The sequence below is a fragment of the Drosophila mojavensis genome, unplaced genomic scaffold (assembly GCF_018153725.1).
Source record: "Drosophila mojavensis isolate 15081-1352.22 unplaced genomic scaffold, ASM1815372v1 contig_136, whole genome shotgun sequence".
NCBI lineage: Eukaryota > Metazoa > Arthropoda > Insecta > Diptera > Drosophilidae > Drosophila > Drosophila mojavensis.
Genome location: NW_025318667.1, coordinates 26633309 through 26660338, shown reverse-complemented (window position 1 = coordinate 26660338; position 27030 = coordinate 26633309). Strand labels below are relative to the sequence as shown.

Sequence of the window (27030 nt, the reverse complement as noted above, 5' to 3'; positions counted from 1 at the left end):
TGCCGTCTCACTTTTTAGCATGGACACAAACCCACCAATGCCAAGCAAAGCTGCGACACTTTTTGTTGTTGTTAGTCGCACACACACACACACACACGCATACATATGGGGGTACGCAATTATTAAACAAATGCCACAAAACGAGCGTCGCCGTCGCCATCGCCATCGTCGTCGTCGTCGTCGTCGTCGTCGTTTGTTGTCAACGTCGCGTCGTCTGCGGTCGCTGCCGTTTTGCCATTTTCATTTAGACGTCAACTTTGAAGCGTCGTCGCACGCCTCTGCTCCATCTCACTCTATCTCGTTCTCTCGCTCTCTTTCTCCTGCCGTCTATTGCACGCTCTCGCTATCTCTCTCGCACTTTCTCTCGCTCTCACTCGCTCTCGCTCTGTTGTTACCTTCCGCGTAAATCAGCGCTGCGAAGCTGTGAGCGTAATTTTAATTCGAATCAATTTGTTTGTCGCCGCCGCGGCCGCCGCACAGTGGGTCGCCGAGTCTCACAGCAGCCAAAGGACTCGACGCGAGCGTCCTTATCGTTGCGCCTGTCGTAGTGACGCGCGTGAGTGTGTGTGTGTGTGTGTGTGTGTATGTGATGCAACAGTTGCCACCTGCCCCCCACACAAATGGATCAACTGCTCAAGCAGCTGGCAGCCGCTGCGCAGGCGCACTCCCAGCCTCCGCTGCACCGCCTGCCCCACTTCGATGGCGTGCATCCACATCCGCATCCACAGCCACATCCGCATCATCCACCACATCCGCATCCGCATGCCGCCTCCGCTTTGCAGCTGTATGCGGCCGCAGCCGGCTGGGCGCCATTTCTGGCCATGAATCAGCTGAGCGGCTCCAATGCTAGCGACTCGAGCTATCCAGGCTGCCAGGCTGCCACAAGTGGCAGCGCCTCCGTGCACATGCTGCGCCACATGGCACTGCTGCAGCGGGCGAATGCGGCCGCCACGAAGCTGCAGCAGCTCCAGGAGCAGCAGCGGGCGGAGGAGCAGCAGCAGCAGCAGGAGCAGGAACTGGATGTGGAGGTGACAGCAATGGAGCCAACCTCACGCAACTTGATGCAAACGGAGGCCAATGAGGGTAAGTGAACCAATGGCTGTTCGCATTCGTAAACGTTTTAGTTGCGCCCCTATCTCTACCGGGATTTGGTTTATATAGCTCTATAGTTTAGGAGATTTTCGATTTTCCCCTTTCTCCAATTGTTTACTAACAGATCTGTTGATTAATTTTAAGTTTATTGACTGAAGTCGAGTTCAGTGCTTACGTAATACTACTCAATGATTTCTCTTTAATGGCTTTCGAAAACGTCTTACAGGCTGCGCTACTCAGCTCTATGCTACAACTTTAGTAATCGCATATTTATTTATAATTATAATTGGAATTTTATTATCCTAGTAACTTGCTTGCTATCTTCTACATTTTTGTTTTGTGTGGTTTTAACAAACGTTTAACTGACTCGTCTGTTAAAATTTTATTGATTTTTTCAATTTTTTTCTTTGTATGGCCTTCGTAAACGTTTTACTGGCTGCTCCACTCAGCTGTACAATTGCAAAAACTATTACAGATATATATTTCGGATTATTAAATGGTTATTTCTTATTAAGCAGTAGTATTCTCTTTCTGCTTTCCATATTTATGCTTTGTATGGTTTTCGTAAACGTTTTACTGACTGATCCATACAATTACAGACATCATTGATCGTCATAAATGATCACTTTGCAAACATTTCTAAAGGAAGTTATTGTTTTCCGCATTTGCACTGCGAATGGCATTCGTAAACGTTTTACTGGCAGCTGAAGTCCACTGTATAATTTTAATAATTATCGCAATTATGTCACAATTGAACTCTCCTTGATTCTGCTTGCTGTCTAATTTGCAAAGGTGCTATCTAACCAGTCAACATATCCCAAGCAATGTACATATACATATATTATATATATATAGTTACACAAGTATTTATTAATTTCGCATCTATGAGAAATTGTAAGCCATGCGCTAATTGAATTATTTCATTGCTGAGTGACTTCAAACAACGCTCCAAACCAAATTGCCAGCATTGCAATAACAACAAAAACAGCAGCCAATGGCAAGTCAGCTCACACACACACACACATGTACACTCACTCATACAGCTGTATGCATAAAGCACATATGTACATATGTATATATTGTGCACGCTCATTAATTTGTACCAAGCATTTTGGCAGCGACGCCAACAACGACTGCGACGCCGACAGCGACGCAACGCTGGAAAGCACAAGCCAGAACAACAACAACAACACTAAACAGCGAAATCAAAACAGCAACTGCGAAAAACGAAATCCAGTTTTGTTATTGTTGTTGGCGCCCCGGCGCGCACTTTATTCAATTTACCAATAAAATTTCAATCGCATTGCTCTTTTTAATCAATTCGCTGCGACACGCACACCAACAGCAACAACAACAGCAACAACAACAACTATGCATAATTTGTTTGTTGTTATGTTTTTTGATCAATTTTTAATCAACAGCAAAATTTTTCGCTGGCGCCGCGACGCCTGCAGCGGCCATTTGTGACAATTTTGGTTGTTGCTTTTTCGCTCTGCGCGCTCTCTCTCTCTCTCTCTCTCTCGCTGTCTTCGCGCCAGCTCGTGTGTGCGAGAGCGGCAGAGAAGTGCCGTTAGTGATGTTGCTGTTGTTGTTGTGCCTAATTAAATTTGGTTGGCTATTTTGTGCGTTTTATTTTTAGCTATGCAAAAATAATTTGGCACTTGCGCGCGGCCGAGCGACTGAGAGGGAGAGAGCGAGACAGGAAATGCCTTAGCTAAGCAACTGTATGCAGAGCGAGCAAGCAGGCAAGCAAACTAGGCAATGCAAAACGCATGAAATTCAACGCAATTAAGCATATGCCACGCGTGTGTGTGTGTGAGTGTGAGTGTGTATGTGTGCTGAATAATGTTGTGCATGAAATTGAAGATGTTTTGAGAATATGCTATGTGGGAAAGTTGATTGATTAAGGAATTTGCAATGGACTCTTAACTATAATCTTATCAATTTCATGTTTATATTATGATCTGAATCAGCTCATAATAATGGGAGTATTGTAATATTATTGAGACTGAAAAGGCAGATTTACCTATGAAAGTCAGAAAGTCATTCCATATAACATAACACAATATTAATTATAACACAATATTAAGCATTAAGACTTCAGTCTAGAATTAAGTTACGTCAATAGTAAAATTAAAACCAATTATCTACTGAGTAGTCAACTTGTTCAGCTCCGATTAAGCAAACGTATCTCAACGCTCTGGCTGTTGACAAACATTCGGTAAACAAGAGAATTTCTTGATGTGGGAAAGAAATGGAACTCATTAGATATGCATAAGGGCAGCTGTGTGGCAGTGTAGTACGGACAGGTGAATGCATGCTTTTGTTTTCCATTCGCTCTGCCAGTTCAATTGCCACAATGCCAAAAATTTCAGATGCGAGTCTCGAGTCCTGTCATTAGAGGCGACTGCACTGCCCATTGCTCATGAGGCAACGCCCACGCATACATATTCAGTTATTGTTGCTGATGTTGTTGTTGTTGTTGTTGTTGTTTTGTTTTTGAGCCGCCTCTTGAATTCGAGGCGCTGCTGTTGGATAAACGGGCCAAGTAAAGTGAAGCAGTTCGTCTCATCCTACTTGGACGGGAAATTAGCTGCCATTAGTCATTTTTATTGTTTTCGGTCGCGGCCCCGACAACAACAACAATAACTACAATGGCTTCAGGAAAAACTTGGCATGGCCCAAATTGGGCAACAAACAATTTGTATTAACAATTTTTCCATTTCGGTCCGCGGTCCGTGGTCCGTGGTCCGAAGTGAAATGTCTTAATTATTTTGGGAGCTAACCGCCTCCTGCCCGACAATCCGAGAATCCGACAAGCCCAACAAACATACAATTTTCGTTTACGACATTTTAATTAAGTTTTTCGTTGGGTTTTCCCTTCTGCTCCTCCTTCTCCACCGCTTCACTTCACTCTGACCTTCTCCTCTCTCTCTCTCACTCTCTCTCTCGCACTCTTATTATTTCTCTTGTGGAAATTGAGCAAATTAATAAGAACGCCATTGGCACGCCCCGTAAAACGCCAGTGTTGCCCTATCCAATGCTCTCTATTAGCTGTTGCTGCTCCGACTTCTCTTGCTGCTGCTGCTGCTGCTGCTGATCATCATCAGCAGTGATCATCAGTGATGAATGAATTGAGCTGATCTCCTACTGCTCATTAGCCTCGCCGACCGCGAGCGCGTCTAGTAATTGCCATCATTTCTATGGGGCCTACCTAGGCCCTAGATTAATTGAAGTGGAGCTCGAACTGGAGCTGGAGCTGGAGCTGCAGCCGTAACTGGAGTCGGGGCCAGAAATGAGAAGTTGCTGAGTTGTGAGTTAGTCAATTGGTTGAATGTTTCTAAAAATCAAAATACAAAGAAACCTGGCAAATGCGGATGATTCCTAAGACGAATCGAAGATACGCTTACAGCTCATTAGAAACTGGGAACTGAACTGGATCCCCTTCTTTGTGTCTTCTTTGCGGCTTATCCTTATCCTATACTTTGCTGATCGTCTTTGTTTTGCTTGTAGCATTTGCCGCTCATAGTTTAAGTATATTTTAATTCCATTTTGTGCTTTATCCTTAAACGCTAACATGCTTCAGAGTTAGCTTGAATTTCACTTTGTCCTTTAGCCTTAAACGTTAACTTGATTATTTCATGCTTTAGAGTTTTCTTGAATTATTTTCGCTCTTGATTCTTAATCGTGCTTTACTGAAAACTCTATTAGATATTGCTCATTTCATACTCCTATTGTCCTCCCTTGCACTTTGCAGTCATTTTAATCTGTAGAATTGATTTGAGTAAAATTCCTGAATGAAAGCGCTTCATAGACTTCTTAAATTTCCTATTCCAATTTGTAACTCGCATCGCATTCGTAAACGTTTTCTTAAGTCAATTACCATTTATCATGAGGAGGTTTGAAAGGTATTTTCAAGCTGCAAGCGACTGTTTGGTCTACCCTTTTCGTAGAGTATTTGATGGAAACCCAAAAACAAGACTGGAAGCCACGCGAAGCCATCAACATCAGCGGCTAATGCGCATTTGTGCGTTTGGTCGTTCCGATTTCCACAGTCCACAATCGGCAGTCGGCAGTCGGCAGTCCGTCGTCCGGAGTCGGCAGTCCGATTTTCCCCATAATTAATAAAACCGCTGAGCATTGAGAGACGTCATTCGTCTCGTTGGCTAATTGGTCGCTCGTCAGATGCCCAGCGAGACGATGAGCGCCGACGCTCCAAATGAGCTTTTGACGAGCGTTTTGCCTCGGGAAATGATAATTATTTAAGTGACTCTCATTGAAAGCAAGCAAAGAGCTGCCAAAAAAAAAAACAAAAAAAAATAAAATAAATAAAAACAACAGCAACAACAAAACATAAACCAAAAAAATCAACCAAAGAAAATACTTGAAAGAAAACGGAACGAAACGGCACGAAACGAAACGGAACAGCTGCAAATGGGGCGCCATATTATTTGCATAATTTACGAGGGCGACAACCCTGGCTGGGCCAATAAATTCACTCAATTTGTGTCCGTTCTGGCCAACAGCCAAGCAGCGCAATTTTTGGCAAAGAGCCCCACAGCCCCAGCCCCAGCTCCAGCCCAGCCCAGCCCAGCCCAGCCCCAGCGTCAGCCCCAAACCCTTCTTTAAAGCCGCAACCCAGCCGCCCCCACTGCGTGGGCGTGTGCTGCTATTTAGCTAATAAAAATCAAAAGGCGTTTTGTTCGCTAAACTTAAATTGAAAACACTTCAGCCAAACAGCAACAACAACAACAACAACAACAACAACAAGAAAAGGATAAACACTTCAAGGGGCGGATTTGGCTTAGGTAAAATAAAGCTCCCAAAAAAGTAAAAAATTTCCCTCTGTCTGTCTGCCTTTGTCTGCGTGTGTGTGTGTGGGTGTGTGTGTGTGTGGTGTGTGTGTGTTGCCGTTTAGTACAAAGATGGCGGCTGCAGATAATGAAATTTGCTGAAATAAAAGAAAGAAAAAAAGCAAAATATAACAACAAAATGTTGGGTGGGGATTGACTGAGGTTGGGGCTGGGGGTGGGGCTTGGAGTCGACTCTAGCTTTTGGTTAACTCTCTTTGTTGTTCTCCTCGTTGTTGCTGTTCTTGTTGTTGGCCATTTACAGTTTTGAGGCGTTATTCTTTTTTCTGTTGCTGCCACGCCCCAACGCCCACTTTAGCAAATGGCCAATAAGTTGGCAGCCAAATTGGCCAGGCCATTCGAGATTAGCCGTTTAGCCAAGAAGTCCCCATTAAGCACGAGAGCACATTGCAAATGAATTCAGTGCCACGCCCCCAGCCCCTCTCGCTCCCTGCATTTGCTACCTCGCTTGTTGTCAATTTGCATTATTCGTTTTTCATAATTTGTCAAGTGGAAACTCGAGTGGAAAAGGGTGCCTGGTTGCTTGGAAGGACTTGATTTATCTATCTCAAGAATTTTTGTTGTATTATGATATTGTTATTAAAATATCATATCTATGTGGATCTAGGAAATTAAGCGATGTGAGCTGTGTATAGATGCACAGATATTTCCTTTCTTCTATAAGTGCAGCCGAGATCAGTGTCATCCATTGATATACTGCGTAAAGAATCTGAAACTAAAAGATGAATAGTATTTCAAAATAACTTGGGCTATAGATTCAAATCGATTTAGAGTTTGTTTCTGGGGTTCCCTGCTATTCAAAAGAGAGAGCAACTCATTTTATATCTTCTATCTTATACCATATTTCGTATCTTCTATATATCTTCTATATTCTATCATCGATTACTCATATATCTGGTCCTTTCTATCTATCATCTATACTTAATTTTCTATATTCTATTATCGATCATCCTTCTACCCTTTAGCTTTGCATCCTGTATATTCTATCTGATATACCCTTACTATATATCTTCCTCCATCTCCATCTCTTATTCACATACTCTTTTCTATCATCTAAATACTACTTGCTATCTGATATCGTTAAAGTTATCGCCAAGAATTTTGATTTTAAACAAAATCTAGAAAGTTTTCAGTGCAAATCAAATTAATATTATCATAACAATACCAATGAAAGGTTTAGGAAAAGAAGTAGAACTTGAGCTATTGTCACATATATAGCAACACGTACGTAAATATAATTAAAGTATCATATTCTATTACTATAGGAAGAGAATGGAAGCATAAATATAATAAACATGATTTCAATTGATGAATGAAAGATACTTATGTATAGATAGGCAAATCTAAGCGATCACTCATCGCTGATGAATATTAAAACGTGGATATATAGAGCGAGCCTCCCCCTGTGCTCTCTAACCACTCAAAGCCCAGAACTCAGTAGGAAATTCCTTCAGCTGATATAAATACGAAAGAGCAGGCGGAAAAGAAAAGCCACAGACACGTAGAGTTAAGCGTTTTACCACAAAAACCAACGCCCCTTTCCCTTTCCCTTTTCCTCTCTTCCTTTCTCCCATTTCCTATTTCCCGCTTACTCCATGCCAGCTACTCAAATGTTGTGTCGTCCTTTTTTCTGGTCTGCCCGCGCACACACGTTTCGATTTTATGTTATCTCCATGGGGCTTACCAAGCGATACGCCCCGGCTCAGTCCACCCAACCATCCGAACCACCCGAGCCATCCAGCTACCCAAACCACCCAGAAGCGCTGCACGGCCAACGACATGAAAATTATGTAAAACTTAAGTAAAAGATGAGCTCGTCAAGAATTATGACACCCAAGGGACGAAGATGTGTGCAAAGCGCAACAGTGAATAAAGCAAACAACAACAACAACAACAACACAAATAACTACACTGTTTAAACAACCCCAAAATAACGCCGAGTCAAGAGAAGAAAGGGCATGCAGGAACATCGAATACCCTATGAAAATCCTAATGAAGCCAAGTTTGAGTAGCGAGTGGGGAAAAATAGTTTTGAGTGAGGCATAAGAAGAGGCTGAGTACCGAATAAGGCATAGAGAATAACGCAAGTAATAGGAAATGCAAGTAATAGGAAATGAATGACGAGTAAAGGTTAAGGAACGAATTAATCAACGAATAAAGAGTATCGAATAAGAAGTAGCGAGTGCCGAGTAAAGAATAACGAGTAGGCGGAAGTAAATAATGAGTGATGAGCAATGAATACCAAACCAATAGTAAAGAATCACGAATAGGGGAGTAACGAAATTCGGCGATTGAGTATAAAGCAGAGTAACAAATAAAGCAAAGTAATGAGTAAGAGAATGCCGAAGAATAGAAACAGATAGCTACTGAGCAATAACGACGAGTAACAGGAAAAAAGAACAGTGACGAGTGATCAGATCAGATCTCAACAATAAATATATACGATAAAAATGTAAGGAATGCCAAATAATTGGATTGTATTAAAAAGCAAGAAGTAACGAGCAACGAGTAACGAGTGAAATCAGTAACGAGTGACTAGAAAGTTGAGAGAAATGAAACGGACGTAAGAGAAGAAACGAAAGGTTTTCTGAGTGAGGAGTAAGCAATGAAACGAGTAACGAGATACCAGTAAGAAGTAACGAGTGAATAGTAGCGATTACCGAAAGTGTAGCGATTACGAAAGCATCAACTCAGGGAGCGCCTCTAAGAACGACTAGCCAAGGGAAGTGCTGAGTGAAGAGCGACGATTAATGGACTCAGACTAATAGTTGTATGACTAAGCGGTATACCTGATATGGTTGATTTTCGTACCAAGTATTAAGCTTCTGCTATGCGCCCGAGTTCAAGCGAAACGTCCTCAGGCCCCGCATAAAACCCTCCGCAAACGAAGGAAGCAGCGCAAACATAAAAAGGCAGAAATCAAATCTAAACTAAAACTACATCATGAGGCATTTAAGTGGCATGCCCATACCCACACACACACACACACAGACAGATGGGCAGCAGAAGAGAGAGTGAGAGAGCACTCTCTGCCTGTGCTTCCACCCACAGGAGGACGTTTGCTGGGCGCTCGTAAATGCCTCATGTGCGTTTATATTGAAACAGATTGCTCCACCAGCCGCTGGAGCTATCCCTGCTGCCTGCTCCCTGCTCCCTGCGCCTTGCTCCCTGCTAGCTCGTCCTGTCGCTCGTGCTGTGTCCTCTGCGAAATTGTTGCGGTTTGCAATTTGCTGCAAATGACACTTGTTGTGAGCACCCTCGCTGTCTCTCGGTCTCTCGGTCTCTCTGTCTGTCTCCCAGCTGTGCCTCCTGTCCTGTGACGCGTCCTTAGCCTTGCTCCTGGCAGCCATGTTGGCCTCTTCTACATGGCTGCCCGCTTCATACGTGCGTGCGTGCGTGCGAAGGCGACGCATTGACTGCGACGCGCATCAACCACTAAAAGGCAGCCAGCCAGCCCGGCAGCCCGGCAGGACACACGCCCCACCCCCGCAACAGCCCCATTGCCTTGCCCCTTCCCTCTTCCTCTTAGCCAGCAATTGGCCAAGCAACTGCCAGCCCCCTCCCTCTCTCCACTCTGCGCTCTGCTCTGCTCGAACCGCTCGACACTTTGGGGCTAATACAATTTATACACTTGGCTTGGCGTCGTTTCGGTTTGGCTCACTGCCACGCCTGGCGAATGTGGTCCGAGTCGGGAGTCCTGTGCCAGGACATGCCACAGTCAGTGGTAGAGCCAGCAGCAGCAGCACTGGCAGCAGAGACGGCGGCAGAGGCAAAGGCGGGCCACGTTTGTCAGCCAGTTTTACGGTTGGATCAATGTTTATGCCGTTACACACAGACACACGCACACAATCACAGCGCGGCATTTATCCTTGTTACACGAAGCACACACACACACACACACACAGATTCTGACAGTCCTTGCCACACACACACACACACCCAGCCACAACAACAACAACAAGACTTTGGAGCTGCCTGCTCGTTGGCTTTTGGCGACGTTTGTAAATTGGAAAATTTTTGCCTTGCATGTGTGTGTGTGGGTGTGTGGGTGTTGTGTCTGTGTGTTGGCTGCCAACTTGACTTGCCCTGCCTTGCCTTGTTGTTGTTGTTGTTGTTGTTGTTGTTGTTGTTGTAGGTACATATTTCTTGTATCCATCGCCTGGCTCGTTCCGCTCGTTGAGCCCCCGCCGCGTCTCCATCGCCTGCAATTGCCTTCCGCTTGCCTCGTTGTGTCTAATAAACCTTAAATGAAGGCAATATTGTGGGGTTGTTTTGGGTTAATATTGAAACGATAAAATTGAATTGAGCCCTATGCCACAACACAGGCAGGAAAAACAACAACAACAACAGACGTCCCTGAAAGTTTTTTGCTTGCTTTGTTTTTTTTTTTTTTTTTTTTTTTTCTGAAAATTTGTTGGATTTTTGTGAGTTGTAATGACACTTTTAGCTGACTTTGTAGCCATTTTGCTAGCTATCTCTATCACTATCAGTCGCACTCTCTCTCTCTCACTCACTCTTCAGCTCTTTGATTTGGTATTGAAAATGTTGTTGCTTGTCCTCGTTTGGCTGCGTGCGGTTTTTAATCAATTTTTCCCAAAAAGAAAACAAAACATTTTTGCCATAACTTTTTCTATTTCAGCTCTCTCGATATACTCTATGTATGTGTGTGTGTATAGGTATATATTAGCAATATGCGTGTGCTCTGTGACATCTGTGTATAAGGCCACATATCGGAAATTATGAATTATGTGCTATCGATTTTTATCGGACATTAAAAAAGATCATTTATTTTTCATATCGAAACTTATCATGCATCTACACATCTATAATCTTGGTTAACTGATTATAGATAACTTTGAATGATAAGTGTAAAAAATATGAAAAATAATAAATCCAAAGGAAAAAGTCCTTGGAGAATAGTAATAAAAGCAAGAATTATATACATCTCATCAAATTGATCGATAAACATTTCCTATGATCGATAAACTCCAAAACATTCCTTTTGGGTCATCAGGCTACCAGTAACTCAACTATCCAAATTTAAACTGTTAGCCAAAGCTTTTTCGTCTTGGGTGATCAATGCAAGAATACATTCCAAATTTCCGCTTTCTAGCTCTTGAGCATACCAGAAAAGATATTTCCAGATTTCCCACACCTCTAGTGGGAGGATCGGGAGAATTTTAACACTTTATAATTTGCGGGTATACACGAATATGTGTTCCCAATTTGAGCAAAGCTCCAAAATGAGTATGCAATATAGGTGGATTGTAGAATGAACTGGGAAGCCTTTCGGCAGCTGCAAATGATGTGACCAAAATGGGTAATATATCAGAATGGAATGGTTAATGGACACAGTTTACTGAGTTTTGGCCGTTAGTGATTTTTATCTACATACATATTCGAGGGTACATCAATAAAGCAGCTCTAGAGGCCTTGATAGAATCTACCAATGCTGCGTATCATCTTTGTCCACGGATTGCGGATTGATGGGCAACGCCCAGTACTTATGCATAATATTTTAATTTTACAAATTGAAGACTTCGATAGCCAAGGCTGAAGGCATTCTTCATGAAGGTAAATGTTGTCAAGGGATAGCGTGAACAATAACTGCCGAGTTTCAAAAACAAGCTAACGCCTTTGTATTGTCCCATTCGTGAATCTATATAGAACTTGTAAGACAGATAAGAGAGTCAAAAGTCATACAAATTTAACAGTGCGCTCAGCCTTTTATGATATAGTGACGTCACACTGTTAACACTGCATAGTATAGTATATGGTATAGCATATGGTATAGTATATATGGTATCTATATGCCATTAGACATATAAATTGTTATATGAGAAATTTGTATGCACATGACACTAGCTCAACTCGAACGCACTATAACTGTAAACATCTAGTTATAGTCCATTGAATGCACACATACATATATAATCGCATACACACACACACACGCACATACATATACACACATACATATATAGCAGAGATATGCATCGTTCATTCATTCGGTTTTTTCTTCTTCTTCTTCAATTTCATTTTATTATTTAGTGGCGCTTTTAACACACTTTGCGCCTTGGTGTCTGCAATACTTTTGCATCTGCCACCGTTTGGGGCAAGTTGTTTCGTTGTTTCTGACTCAATGCGAAACAAATTTGCGTGCATGCAAAAGGTAATTCAAATGCCGACGGCATTTTATTGGCCAAAGCGGAAGGTCGTGTTGTTATTGTTGTTTCTGTTGTTGTTGTTGTTGTTGCTGCTGGCGTTGTTGCCGCTGTTGCTGAGGCAGTGGCTGTTACGTTTTTTTTATTAATTGAAAAGTTAATTAAAGGTGATAAAAATTATACATGCCACCGATTTTCGCGCTGCAGGCGTTCGCCAGCGACAGCAGCGCAGCAGCAACAACAACAACAACAACAACAACAGCTACAAGCATGAACAAGTCAGCTAAAACAAAAAGAAGGAAAAACACGTTTCAATTACATACACATACATGCATGCATACATGTGTATTTGTGTGTGCATGCATGTATGCATATTTAATGCTCAATAAAAACCTTTGATGCTCTTCTTAAACATGTATACATATGTATGTACACACACACACGCACATAGCTCTTATAGATTCGAATATGCCTCCCCGTTTTATCAATTTTAAATACAGGCTCTGCTTTACGCACAGCAAGTTACCAAAGCAGAGCGCTTTCCGTTTGGCTCTCTCTCTCTCTCTCTCGCTCTCGCTGTCGCTGTCGCTCTCTCTTACCCGCTGCAGAGCGGACGCGTCACAGTCGCAGTCGCAGTCGGCGTGCGACGTCGCCATAGTTTCGTGCTAAAAGCAGTGAGCGTAGGGGCGTGCGGGCGTGCGGGCGAGCAAGTGGGCGGCAAGCGTGCTAGTGCGAGCGAGATAGCGCACGTGTGCAGCTTGGCAAGTTAATTAAATCCTCATGTATTAATCACGGCACCTACCATCATCGGACGGCCGCAGTCGCAGCCGACAACGTCGCCGCCTCTGCCTCTGCCTCTGCCTCTGCCTCTGCCACTGCCACTGCCTCTGCTGCTACACCGTCATGACGCTCTATTAATCGCCATCGCCGCAAACAAACTCATCCTGGCGCGCCTCTCTCTTGCTCTCGCTCTCTCTCTCTCTCTTCAGACGTCGACGTTGCTGCCCGTGCAGCGCTTTGCATCGTCTCCTTCTCCCCCTTCCATTCGCTGGAATTGAAGCTCGAGTCTCAGTTTCGGTTTCAGTCTCTGCGCTTGCGTGATTCTGATGGCAAATTAATTCCTTGGTAATTTGTTTTGATGTGATGTGCGACTTGAAATTGATTGAGATTGTGTTGCTGTTGTTGTTACTGTTGTTGCTGTTGCTGCTGCTCTGGCTCGGGCCAATAACAAAGGCAACAACAACAACGGCAGCTGAGAATTTATTAAAGCAGCAGCAGAAATCAATTTTTATGCTCAGCTTTATTTTTGCGCTCTGCTTTTCGCTTTGATTTTGCTGTTGTTGTTGTTGTTAATGTTGTTGTTGCTTTTAGCTTTTTGGCTGCCCTCTTCACCTCTGCTGCCGCTGTTGTTGAGGCTTAAGCATAAATCATAAGCCATAACCCAGACACACACAAACACACATAACTTTCAATTAATAAACTATTGTCTATATTAATAGATTTCTTGTTGGCCATAAATTTAATTTGTTTGCCCAATTAATTTTATTCATACCTGCATGTGTGTGAAAAAAAATGTGTTTTGATTGGATTTTGGTGAAATGGTAAGCGCTCAGAAGAGTCAGTTCATTTGAACATTGCAAAAACAAAGGGAAATAAGGAAATAAATTTAAAAACGATTTTTAATTTCAGTTAGTTCATTTGAGTTAGATCAATCATTGCACATGACTGAAAACTTAAAGTTACCTTACAATATGCTGTACCATTCAATCAGTTCAATTGAACTAGTAATTCTATTCTAACTGCGTCTGAGTTTGACCAATTTAAATTTGTCATACATATATTTATAATCATATCTAAATTAGTTTTTTTGATATACAGACTTCAGTGACTGCGTTCATTTGAACTAGTTCACATAAATTGTGCACAAATAACCACAATGGAGCATCAATTTGAACTAGTTCAATTCAATGGATTCTATTAAATTAGAAATATATTCTTAAACACCTTGTAGTCCATAAGTGAGCCAGTTCATCAGAACAAGTTCTGTTCATTTGAACAATTATCATGATACTAGTTCATTTCAGTGCCTTACTGATTGTTTTCTGTTTTCCATATATACACACAGGATTTTTTTTTTATTGGTTCCTTTGAATTCGATTTACCTAACGATCCAATCAAATGCATCCACCCACTTAAATTGCATATTTGCCTAAGCATCGCATTTGCATTGCACCTGCAGCTGTTGTTCCTTCAATCCAAACAACACTCACACACACACACACACTAGCACACAGATTCAACTTGAGATTCGGTTCCGTTGGCTCCAAGGTACACGCCCACTCGTGCTGGACGTCGTTCGTAATCAAATTAAGTAAATTACAAGCTCTCAAATGTGCAAGACTCGTGTTTTACCTGGCTAATAACTGCCGAAAAGGAAAAGTTCCATATACCAGTTGCACCAACACGATACACCCTCTCCCCTCTCCCCATGCCTCTCCGCCTATCCACCTACCCCAAGACTCTTCGATAAGCTAGCAGCCTCGAACCTGAACTGCAAACGGATCGTGCGATCAGTGAAAGGAGGGAACCAACACGGACAAAGCACAGCAACAACAAAAAGGAGAAAAACAACAACAACTACTACAGCAGGAAAACGCTGCCACAACTTAAGAACTCAATTTGAAGCTTTAGTTTGCCATCTCTCTTCAGCAGCAGACGATCGCTGCAGCGCTCTCGCTCGCACTCGCCACGCCGCCGAGCATCTGTCGTGCGCTGGCTGATCTTTGCCGCGCTTCCTTTCTAAATTGATTTTGAAAACAAAATGATCGTAAATTTTGATCGCCTTTGCAGCCTCTGCAAATTACTGAGCTTTTGCTCCGAAACTGAAACCGGACCCGCCCTGATCATCAGTTGTTGCTGTTGTTGTTGTTGTTGTTAATGTTTTGTTGGTGTGCCTTGGCTTTTATGGGCCTTGATTGAGTTGTCATATTTTATTACCGAAAATTTTAGACAACGCCACAACGACTTTGACTCTCAACCGCATCGAAACGTTTCATTTGCCGTGGCGAATCGGGATCGAGGCGACGCAGATGCAGAGACAGAGGCAGAGACAGAGACAGAGACGCTGGCGTCGGACTGCGACGCTGACTGCGCTGTTGACGCACATACGCTTAACACCTGTGTTCGCCTGGCAGTCGGCCAGTCGATGCATGTGTGTCTGTGTGTGTGTGTGTGTGTGTGTGTGTCTTTATGTGTGTGCATGTGTGTGATATTCAGGTGATAATATGCCCGCCATTTTCGTAATGGAAAGTAATTATTGTTTGCGGCAACGAATTACAGTAATCGTCATAAAATGTTTCCCCATGACTGCCTACAGCAAACCAGGCGAGGGAACGCCAACCAACAGCCGGGCAACTGCCCAACACCAAGACCCAACAATCAGCGGCAGTAAACAGCAACAACAAGGCCAGCAACAACAACAAGAGCAACGTGAAACAGCCGCTACGGCAGCAGTTGTCCGCTGTGCCCTGCTATAATCAAGGGAAATAACATTTTCAAGCAGCGTTAAAACTAACATTAATTATGTCCGAAACGAACAAAACGATCAGCGAGAGCCGAACAGGCGAAAACGGAGAGCACGAAAGCAAACCAAATTGGGCGAAGCTTTCAAAGAGAGCCAGCGTGAACGTGAGCGTGAGAGCGCGAGAGAGTGCCAAAATAGGCAATCAGAAATGAGAGCAAGCATTGCCGTTGTTGCTATTGTTGAAGTGAAAGACGTTGGCGCCCCCTGTTGCATAAATTGAGCAGATAGTGTAACGAATGCCGAGTACTGCCCAGGCACACACGCAAATGGCAGTAAAATGAAGAAATTGAAAAGAGTCAATGTGCAGCAGCTGAAGATGGACGGCAGCAGCGGCTGCAGCCGCAGCTGAGGCAGAGGCAGAGGCAGCATACGAAACATTGCTCCAGAGTTACGCCCCAGACGCGCAGACGCGCAGGCGCAGCAGTGATGCGGCTGCAGGCGGGCAGCAACAATGTTGGAATCGGTACTGGAACTGGAAGCGGTGGCAGCGACGCCAACGCCTAACGAGCGAGCGAGCGAGCGCGAAAATGCGCAAAAGAGAGCGAGCGAGCGAGCGACGTTAATAAGAAATTAATGTCTTGATCATTTTCGATCGTTATGTAAATCAATCAGGCAAATTATAGCTCAGGGGCTTGCCACAATAATTAGACCCTATTCGTAATGCAGCCGCAACAGCAAGGCAGCCAAAACAAGAGCGAGAGCGAGAGAGAGAACGGGAGAGCGAGATGGCGTATAAAGGCCCGATAGTCATGGCGTGCAGACGACTCAAACGCAGACGCTGACGCGCCCCTCGAAAGCAGAATGCAAAAAAAAAAAAAAAAAAAAAAGGAACGACGAAGCAGAGCAGAGTAGAGTAAAGGAGAAGAGGAAACATTTTTGCTGGCATGCAACGCCTTGATGTCTTCTTCTCGAGCTCGAGCTCGAGCTTGAGCTGGAGTTGGAGCTGGAGCTGGAGCCGACGTCTTCATTAAAACAACAAAACATTTATGCGCCGCTTTGGCATGTCGATGTCGATGTCCAGGTCGATCGCAGGCAGCGATCGCTAGTTTTGTTTTTTTCGTTAGCTTGAGAGGTTTTCGTCAAGAGACCAGCTACAGGCATCCAGCTTCAGCTCTGGCTCTGGCTCTGGCTCTGGACTCTGGCAACGTAACAAGATGCGTAAAAATTATTGATTTTCCTTGACTTGATTGTTGTTGGCTATCAAAATTTAATCATAACATGCAACACGAGACCAGCGAGCGACAGACAGACAGAGTGAGAGGGGGAGAAAGGGGGCAGAGGAGAGGAGAACTGGCAACATGTTGCCAAGTTAACCACTTGAATTTTCAATTTTGCATCGCAGCAGCAGCAGCAGCAGCAGCAGCGGCAGCAGCAAGTAATTTGCTGCGTTGACGTGCCTGGCGTGGCAGATGAGCAATGACCCAGCACACGAGCACAGCAGCGTGGGGCAGAGGCAGAGGCAGGAGCAGGGGCAGGGGCAGGGGCAGGCACTGTAGCTCGTCGTGTCGATCAATTCATTTTAATGCAAACAACTCATATAAATTCATGTGCAACTTGGCAGCAGCAGCAGCAGCAGACGCTGTGCCCGTTCGAGCCTCGACGCCAGATCGACAGATCGGTCGATTGAAGTGGCCTCAATGCGAGGATCTCCACTTATCCGACCCGCTCGCCCGCTAGCCCCAGCTGGCTCTGCTCAGTATCCACTCGGGTCAGTCACTCAGTTGGCCAGGGCTCCTCTCTCCAATTACCGTCGTGGCAAGTGCAAAGAAATTCATTAATTTAAGTGCCACACATTTGTTGCCCACTGTGCGGCTGCCCCCTCGGCCTGCCCTCTCTCTATCTCTGTCTCTGGCACTCATGGGCTTAGGAAATGGGTGTGTAAACGCAATGCAAGTGTAATAGCAACATCTCCTTAACCAGGCCAATTACACGAATGCCATCGATTACCTCAGAGCTCGTCATGTAGAGCAGAGAGACTTACGCGTCCGAATTCAATTTCGAGTTGAATGCAAATTTTCGAGGCGAGTGTTACGACTGTGAAACATTTAAGAAACAGCTGAATAGAACATAAGCGAAATAATTCAAAATTAAATAAAGAGGGAAAGGGGACGGGGAAAAGGGCGAAACTATAAATTTAATTTTTTTTTTTTTATAAGAAATTAGAGAGAGAGTGATAGAATAAAAAGAAAAAGACGGATAGAAAGACAGAGTGAGAGAGAGAGGGAGAAAGGCAAAAAAGAAGGAAAGGATAGAGAAAGATATAAAGTGACAAAGAAAGAGACACAGCGAGGTCGAAAGAAGAGAAAGGCAGTTGGAGAAATATAAATGGGAGAGTAAGAGAGACATGCACATAAAAAGAAGAGAGAAGCATATAAGGAATGAGAAAAAGTGAGGAACGCTATAAAACAGGAGATAGAATTCGAGAGAAATAGAAACGATTATTGATAGAAAACTGAGAGAGAGAGAGAGAGAGATAGAGACAGAGACAAAGAGAAAGAAAGAAAACAGTAGGGAGATATACATACTTTATATAAGTATGTATAGAGTGAGGGAGAAAGAGAGAGAGTGAGAGAGATCAATAAATAGCATTGGATAATATGTTAACCAGATAAGAGATATAAATAAACAGAGGCATACAAAGGGAGAGCATGAGGGAGAATGAAAGAGAGATGGAGATAAATAGAGGAAAGACAAAATAGAAGAAAGAGACACAACGGAAACAATGAAACCAGAGGGATTTTGTCAAATAGGTATGTATATCAGATGATATTAATCTCCCATACGCTAGAATTGAGGTAATCCAGATAATCCAATAATAATAATAAATAAACAAATAATAAGAAAGTATTGATTAGTCTTATTAATAAGAAAATGCAATTTAGATTTGAACAAAGTTGAAAGGAAATTAAAAATTGATTTTTGATTCTTGATTCAAACTCTATTTATTTTTTGAATATATAAAATATTAAAGGCTTTATTAGATTGACAACTTGCTGGTCTAGTCCATTCGATATCTGTAAGACTCTAAGATGTGTTCGATTGGAGATGCTAACTAGATAATTGTATGGCAAATCGGGGGTTTCTTTCGTATGGATGTTAGCTGCTCACATGTAGTTAAATGCTTTTGACGATTCCGGGATTCTCACGTCTCGAGATTCTCATGGGGCACGCTCGGAGCGTTTAGCGTGCGGCGTGCAACAATTTAACACACTCCAAAGTTAGAGACGGCGCTGTGGACGCTCGAACAATTCATCAAAGTGGAAGAGCAACAAAAACAAGCAGCTAAACGACTTTGACAGCCACTGAAAACTCAGCCAAAGCAAAGGGGTTACTGGAAAAAAAAGCAAAACAAAGAAAAACATTAGGAAAATCAAATAGAAAACCCCGTTAACAGGGGCGCGTGGCCTGATTCTGTAGCTTGTTTTTTTTTTTTTCCTGGGATGCTGCGCGAGGGTCGCATAATTAGCAGCCCTAATGAAAGGTGTGTGTGCGTGTGTGTGAACTACAATTTGTGTGTGCCTATATATATATATTTTTTATTTTTTATTTTTTTAACTGTGACTCTAACTCTATTTGACTCTCATTTTTTCTAGTTTTTTTCTCCACTTTTTTCAATTTTTTTTTTTTTTTTTTTTTTTGTTGTGAGCAAAACGCAAAAAGTGATGCAAAACAAATCAAATCATGTGACAAGCTTCTAATGAACCTCAAAAGGTGCCACGACCCGCTCAAACGGTGTCTGCCCGCCCAGCATCTGACATTTGTGTGGCCTATAAATGCTAATGAGGCCTCGTTTTATGCCCGTCGTTTTTTTTCCTTTTTTTTTTTTTTAAGCATTTTTTTGTTGTTTTTGTTGCTGGAAGTTAATTTTTTTTATAGATTTTTATGGTGAGTTTTTGGGTAATTCTTTGTGGGTCGTTTGGCTCTTTGTGGGCGCTGGCACGAGCCCTGGGCCGAGCTCGCAGATTTGATTCGCCCTTGGGCAGCCCCACCCCCCTGAGGCGGGTAGTTTTGCCCGCTCAGCGTTATGGTCACGAGCCTTGTTCTTTTTTCCCCCTAGGGTACACACTCTCTCTCTCTCTTTCTCTCGCTGTCTCTCTGCCTCTTTGGGTGTTTGTCGCTGCATTTTGTTCCACTTGAGTTTGTTTGCTTAACGACCTTTGAAATTAGGCAAAGCTAAGGGGCAATAGGCGTTAGATGGACCCAATGCAGCAGCCCGTAGATTAGACGCTGTCCGCAGAGTCTGACAGAGCGACAACAACAACAGCAGCAACAGCAACAACAATAACAATTTATACTATTTATATGCAAATTTGCAAGCGCCTCGCAACTGTGCACCATTTGCTGGCCTAATTAAAATAGGGCTAACATTTTTAATTAGGCCAAAATGTGAAGTGAACAGAGACAGACGGACGGATGGGAAGACGGACGGGCGGACAGACAAAACGAATTGTGCATGCATGAAGGCACATTCAAATAAAGGGGTCAGAAACGAAGATCATTGAATTGGGGAATGAAAAACTTGATGGGCTTAAGCCCTGACGATAAGTGAAATCCTATTCAATATTTGCATCGGAATAGTTCCTGAAGAAGCTGAGAGAGTTTCGTGTTAGCCAAGTTTTTTCCTCTTTGAGTATTTTTAATGAACAAGAATAAGATTTAAGCAAACAAAAGAGATGAACAGACAGTTTATATAGCTACTTCCAGAATCGACGGTATTAGCTTTGTTCAATGGTCTTGTTTGCACAATAACTTAACTGATTCGTTCTTGCACTGCACTGATTTTCGGTACTTGTTATGAGAGTATTTGCCAGATTACTGAAATCTTGGAAAGTTATTAAAATTATTATCAAGACAGAGAACTAACACTTTATATGAATTTTTATATGAATTTACTTCAATGAAAATCTAAGAATGTTGGCAGAAACCGACAACGATGATCTAGAGTGAACCTATGTTTTCAACTGGTGTTAAGGTCATTGGAGTCGGATGCTACCGACTTCAGAATACTTACTCACTGTGAAAAACATGGCAAGACATAGATTATTCCGATTAGCCACACTCATATAGGATAAATTTATCCGCTATATCTTTTTATCTTGCGTCAAGTAGGCATAGACTTAAAATTTGAAGTCTCTAGCACTTGTAAAGTAGTTTTTCGAAGAACTTTCCGGAAATATTTTTTTCGATTGACCACGCCCTCAGTGAATATAACCTCACGGACAGACGGATGGAAGGGCAGCAAGATGGACATGGATTAGCACAATAAGCAGTATACTCATTTAACTTTCGTGAATGAGTATATTACATTATAATATGTAAAATATATACAGATATAGATATTGTCAGTCGAAGTCAAGTAAATTTGGATCAACTAATATCCAAGAGAGAAACTGTTTTCCACATTATAGCAACGATGAGCGAAGATAAATGTTTCATTGGAGCCAGCCTCAGTTCGATTAACCACAAAGGTGAGTGAGAGAGCACTTTACGATTAGATGTCCAGTGACAGATCAAGCAGAGGGATAAACGGGCCCAGTCAGCTCGAATCAGACCTTCGACCTGATCGAGCAGATATACTCCATATGAACTGGCACAGCTTTCCCTGTCCGAGTGCTAATCTAAAATTAAATTAAACATTCCTTAAAGCTTCTGTAACTCTTTCCTTGAGAGTTTCCCATAAGGAACTCGCTCTGCCCCCTTTGTTGTTGCTCTGCAGCGCTGCTTGATTGTTTCACTAACTGATTTGGTAGCTGTCATAATTTTTGTGCTCTTATCAAAATGCTCGTCCATTATCTGATTTATAAGCAGCCCTTTTTCCATCGTCTCCGACACGCCCACTCCCAAACAGAGGCTTGGCTGGGCCACAGTTTGCTATCGATTTGAGTTAATGTATGAAGGCGCCTTGTAGCAAATTAGGGGCATGGACCCCAAGCACAACTATGCCACAACTGAAATTGAGAGGGAGAGAGAGAGACAGCGAGAGAGCGCGTGATTGTGAGGGAGAGAGCGTGCTCGAACAAAGTCAGAAAGTCAACAGAAACCATAATTCAGATAATTTTATTTATAACACCCTTGAGGAATTATATTTTATTTACTCTTTCAAGTGTGATGATGAGGCCGCTGAGCCAAGAGCCGAGAGACCCATACGAATGGACAGGCGATACCAAGGACCTGTACCCGCTCTCTACCTCTCTCCCTCCCCTCTCAGCCATCCCATCATTGTGTGTGTGTTTGTATCTATGAAGTCTCTGGGTCCTTTGTTGTGTCAATCGAGGGTTGGAACGGGCCTCGAGACACTCCTTCGATTTGGTAGCAGATGTGTTTATAAATTGTTGAAATCTGTGTGCATTTTAACATATGAATATCACGTAGTGCCAAGAGGGGGGAGTTGAGGCTGAGGCTGTCTCCCTTCTAGTTTGTTCTTCCTCTTGTTTCGCTTTTGGGGTCGGCCGCATCATTGTCATCATTACGTGGAGCTATCGAATATGCGCATCAAAATGTGAATTCGATTGGCTTAACTTTTCCTCTAGCACTATCTCTCTCTGTCACTCTCTCTGTCTCTTGTTTAGTTTTACTTGTGAATTGTTAAGCGATCTCGCCCCTGCCCCACCATAGCTCTAATTGGTTAGCCAGCAAATTCTGCAATTAAATTTCACTTAAAACTGCAACTAAACACAGGCTTTGCCTTTTGGCCACGAAGGAGGCGGCCGGGACGATTTGGGGCGAACGAATTGGGTTCGCGCTACATGTAATTTACTTCCGCAGCGGCGCTTTAAACATATCCGAGGCACCAGGCCCAAGCAACACCCACCACTTCCTAATTGTGAAAACCAATTTGCGCTGCTATAAATTAGAAAGACAAACGACGGCAGCGGCAGCGGCAACGGCAACGGCTCCGACAACAACATTGCCAAATGCAATGCGGCCGTCCGAGTCAGGGGCTAAGAATGGTGGCCAGGGGCGGGGAGGCAGGGTCTATCAGCCAACACTCGGGGCCTGACTGGCAATTGGGGGCAGGGACAACTATGGCTGGCTGCTTGAGGGCTGGGCGACCATCCAGCCGGCAGAGCCGTGCCACGCCCACTGGCGTTGCCGGCTGGTTCCTGTGTTCTGTGTTCTGTGTTCCTGTGTGCGGTTAGCCGTTAGCATATCTTGGAAATTTACATAAATAGACTTTAATTGTTTGCAATTATAATACGAGCCTAGCGAAATGCATAGACAGCCAAAGAGCCCAAAAGCAGAAGTCCCTCTCTCTCTCTCTCTCTCTCTCTCTCTATCTATCTCTGACTCTATGGATCCATGTGTTGTCTCCCTCTGCCCCTGCCTCTCACCACGCCCACGCGCTTGTCAGTTAATTATGCTCGCTTGTTGGCAGCAGCTCCGTTTGCCGTTTGCGATTTGCGATTCGCGATTTGCAATTGCGATTTACCATTAGCGATTTGCGTTTACAGCTGAGCGCCTAATGCCAACGACTTATCGACTTTTGCAGTCTCCTCCGCCTCCGCCTCCGCCTCGGCCTCGGCCTCTGCCTCCGCCCAGGATGATGAGACGGCCAGCGAGAGCAGCGCAGCAGCTGCCGCCAATCGTCGACGGAGCCGCACGAATTTCAGCACCTGGCAGCTGGAGGAGCTGGAACGGGCCTTTCTCAGCAGCCACTATCCGGACGTGTTTATGCGCGAGGCGCTGGCCATGCGGCTGGATCTGAAGGAGGGACGCATAGCGGTAAGTCACAAAAGCAAAAATATCTATAAACTAAAATCGATAATTAAATATATTAAAATTAATATCTAGCGATAAAAATCGATACTAATCAGTACCTCTAATATAATGTATCTATGTAATGTGTACCTATAAAAATAATCCAGTAACAATTCATTCATTTTAACTCTTAACATTCAAGAAACCTTTTTAAATCAATTACCTATCGATACATTTTTCGATTTTATTTAATTTTATATTATAGTTCAAGCTATCTCTTCTACATATATTGATATCCACATCTATTTTTTAAGTTTTACAATATATTATTATATTACATGAACACATTCAACTTAGTTGACAAAAGTTGCTTTCGTCCTTTGGAATCGATTTAGTCTATTCGATTAATATATATTTCAGGCTATTTTATAATACCAACTGAACAAACTCGAATATATATTTTCAATTCGGCTTTCCCATACAATTGTTATCGATATCGATAGTCTCTATAATATCGACTACATTTAATTGTTCAATGTATCAATGTCTATGTATTGCTGATCTTACCTGCTTACTGAAAGATCTGAAGCTATGAACTTCATTAATCTATGATTCCAATGAAGTTAGCATCCCTTTGGCATCGATATGCCGTAATCTATCAATATTTTGATATCCATGTACTCTGTACTCTACAATACAAGTAAAAGCAACTCTTATAAGCAATTTCATAATTCTATTTTCCAATGAAATCGTCATCGATAATCCCATTTTTCGGCTCAGGTATTGGTATTGGCATCTAGTTCGATCGCACCTGATTGCAGCGGCATTTGCGTGCTTTTGCTGGGTAAAACAATTTGACTGCAACTGCAACTCAATTACTCAATAAAACCAATTACCCGACTATTTTTATTCATTATAATTCAGTTTATTTCATTTCGAATTGCGTTTCGTGCCGCTCGCTGCTGTTGGAATGATTTCAATTGCATTGCCCAAAGAGTTGACGCTGTCGATGACGACGACGACGACGACGACGTCGACTGCGATGCCATGGACGTTGCCGTTGCCATTGCCGAGTTGCATGTCAGGCGTGTGATTATCGTCGTCGGTTTCTTGGGCTGGGACATTATTCTATGTCTGCGTCTACGCTTTAGCCAGAAATTGTTTCTTGACATGACATATCAATTTGTCAATGCGAACAAGACGAGACAAGACTGCGACAGACAGTCGGACAGACAGTCGAACAGACAGACAGACAGACAGTGGGACGAACAGTTGGACAGGTGAGCCAGCTGGCTGATGGGCGGTGCAATTCGACTTGGTTTTGGTTCAGGTTGAGGTTTGGGCGCTCGTTAAAGCGCAGGCAACGTGAGCATCGCATGCAGCTACTCAAAAACAATTTGCTGCACATTAAAAAATGCACAATGCATGCAAATGACTTCAAATTGAAGTGACACACTCGCACACACACACACACACACACACACACACACTCGCACACATACAGAGAGACATTCGAACGCCCACTCGAAATGCGTTCGCGTTGCGCTTGAGTCGCTCCTCAAACTGCCCCCAATTAGGGACGCCATTTTGTTTACGACCCGCCGTCTAACCCCATGCATAACGAACGAGCGCATATCGAAGCTGAAACCGAAACCGAAACCGAAACTGAAACTGAACCTGAGAATAATATAACTAAATTACGATAACGACTTTATAATAATAATATTCATTATTATTGCTATCGCTCAGCCACTCGGCTGATGCGAACTCATCAATTGTTCGCCAATTGCGAAAGGCGAGGATATTTAGTATTCTGCTTACCATTGGCAGCATGTACTCATTATTGAGCTCATCATCATGATTATTGTTTATATTAATATAATTGTACAACTCTAGAGATTTATGGACTATTATCAACTCTACATATATCTATATACATACATTCTACTCTATATAATCTACACATTTTGTTTTTAATCTCTTCAATAAGCTGAGCTTAAATGATTACGTAATCATGACTTATCCCAGTCTCTCGCTTCGTTTATCCCTCTATTTCTCTGTGTGGGGTAATCTGTCGATTTGTCAGATCTCTTCATAAGATTTCTGACAGATCTGAAATGGAATTACCATTTATATAAGTAGTATATATGTATATATATGAATATTTTTTTAATATTGAAATAATTACACGTGGATACCCTCGTCTTATAAACTGATATGATTTTCTCAATAACCACAGACGCGTGGAAAATCAGGAAAAACTATATCACCCAAGGGATCTTCCAAGATGGACCAGTTAAGCTACTGTAGATTATTCCTGAGTCCTTTATCAAAGAAGATTCAACTGTTTAGACCGCGAAGGAGTATTATGCAGTCAGTAGCACCCAACTGAAAGAGTATTTTTTTGTTATATATATACATATATAAGTATGAGTTTTACTCTGAGTTTCTGGCTGAAAATGTTGAAGGCTTGCACCGTCTGTCTTTCGACATATGTAATATCGACCTCATCAAATCTGGTTCTATTATTATTTAGCCTTCATTCAAAGAGTTCAAAGAGTACGTTATATGTATGAAATCTGTTTCCTGATACACAATACTCATAGAGCGAAGATAGCCTCTCCTATAATGACGCAAAAATATATTATAATGAACATCTTTAATGTGATAATATCATTTCCATCTAATAATATCACATGCTCCAACTAGATATTCGATCGAATAAGAGAAGGCTCAGTACGTCCTTGATAAAGGCAGAATCTAAGTCCTTTAGCCTATCCTAAGCTGTAGTTCATATGCTCTAAGACAATCCTTTGATTCCATATATATCTCTCATTTCTGCTGCAGGTGTGGTTCCAGAACCGGCGCGCCAAGTGGCGCAAGAAGGAGCACACGAAGAAGGGTCCTGGACGGCCGGCGCACAATGCCCAGCCGCAGAGCTGCAGCGGTGCCCCGATTCCACTGCAGGAGCTGCGAGCCAAGGAGCGGTAAGTGAACGGCACAGCGGAGCAACAGTTGCCCCCATAACTGATCCCGATCCTCTCGAGCAGGGCGCAGCGCAGCAAGCGCATAGCCAAGGCGATCGAGCGGCAGGCGCGCAAGCTGCGCCTCAAGGGGCTCGAGGTCAACGTGGAGCAGCTGCGCGCCGACTATCTGGCGGCGCACCAGCTGGAGTCCAGCGACATGGAGCTGCAGCAGGAGCTGGAGCGAGGGGAGCAGCTGGACGATGAGCTGGCCATCGATGTGGTGGGCGGCGATAGCTTGGACAATTGCAACCAAAGAGGCTGCCCGGACGACAGCTGCGACAGCAGCCCTGTGATAAAACTGGAGCCACTGGAGCCACCGATACCACTGGAGCCACCGAGTCTGACGGCGCTGCCCGAGCAGCCGCCGCTGCAGAAGCAGCAGAAGCCGCAGTACAACTCATCCTTCAGCATCGAGTCGCTGCTGGGCACATAGCACGCGTCCCAGCCAAACTAATTGCAGCACAAAACATTTATTTTTTATACATCAATTTTTTTTGTTTAGCTCTAGGAATACCCAGTAGGAGTGCAGAACGAGGGGTGTATTGAAGTTGTGCAAATATATATGTATGTATACGTTGAGAAGGCTAAAACTAAAA

At 43.2% G+C, this 27030-nt stretch overlaps 1 protein-coding gene across 3 annotated transcripts; it reads left to right on the top strand.

Annotated features, from left to right (window-relative positions):
* Positions 1-390: 390 nt before the first annotated feature.
* LOC6584794 (homeobox protein unc-4) lies at positions 391-27030 on the top strand. 3 transcript variants are annotated; one of them, XM_002010399.4, is made up of 5 exons: positions 20824-20979; positions 21041-21178; positions 23200-23432; positions 26256-26395; positions 26459-27030. In XM_002010399.4, the coding sequence occupies exons 2-5, from the start codon at positions 21124-21126 to the stop codon at positions 26865-26867; spliced, it is 837 nt and encodes a 278-aa protein (XP_002010435.1). In that variant the 5' UTR covers positions 20824-20979; positions 21041-21123; the 3' UTR covers positions 26868-27030. The 3 variants fall into 3 exon arrangements, with proteins under 3 accessions (XP_015016715.2, XP_002010435.1, XP_043867398.1); XM_015161229.3 differs by lacking the exons at positions 20824-20979; positions 21041-21178 and adding an exon at positions 391-1083; XM_044011463.1 differs by having other exon boundaries at positions 20824-21178.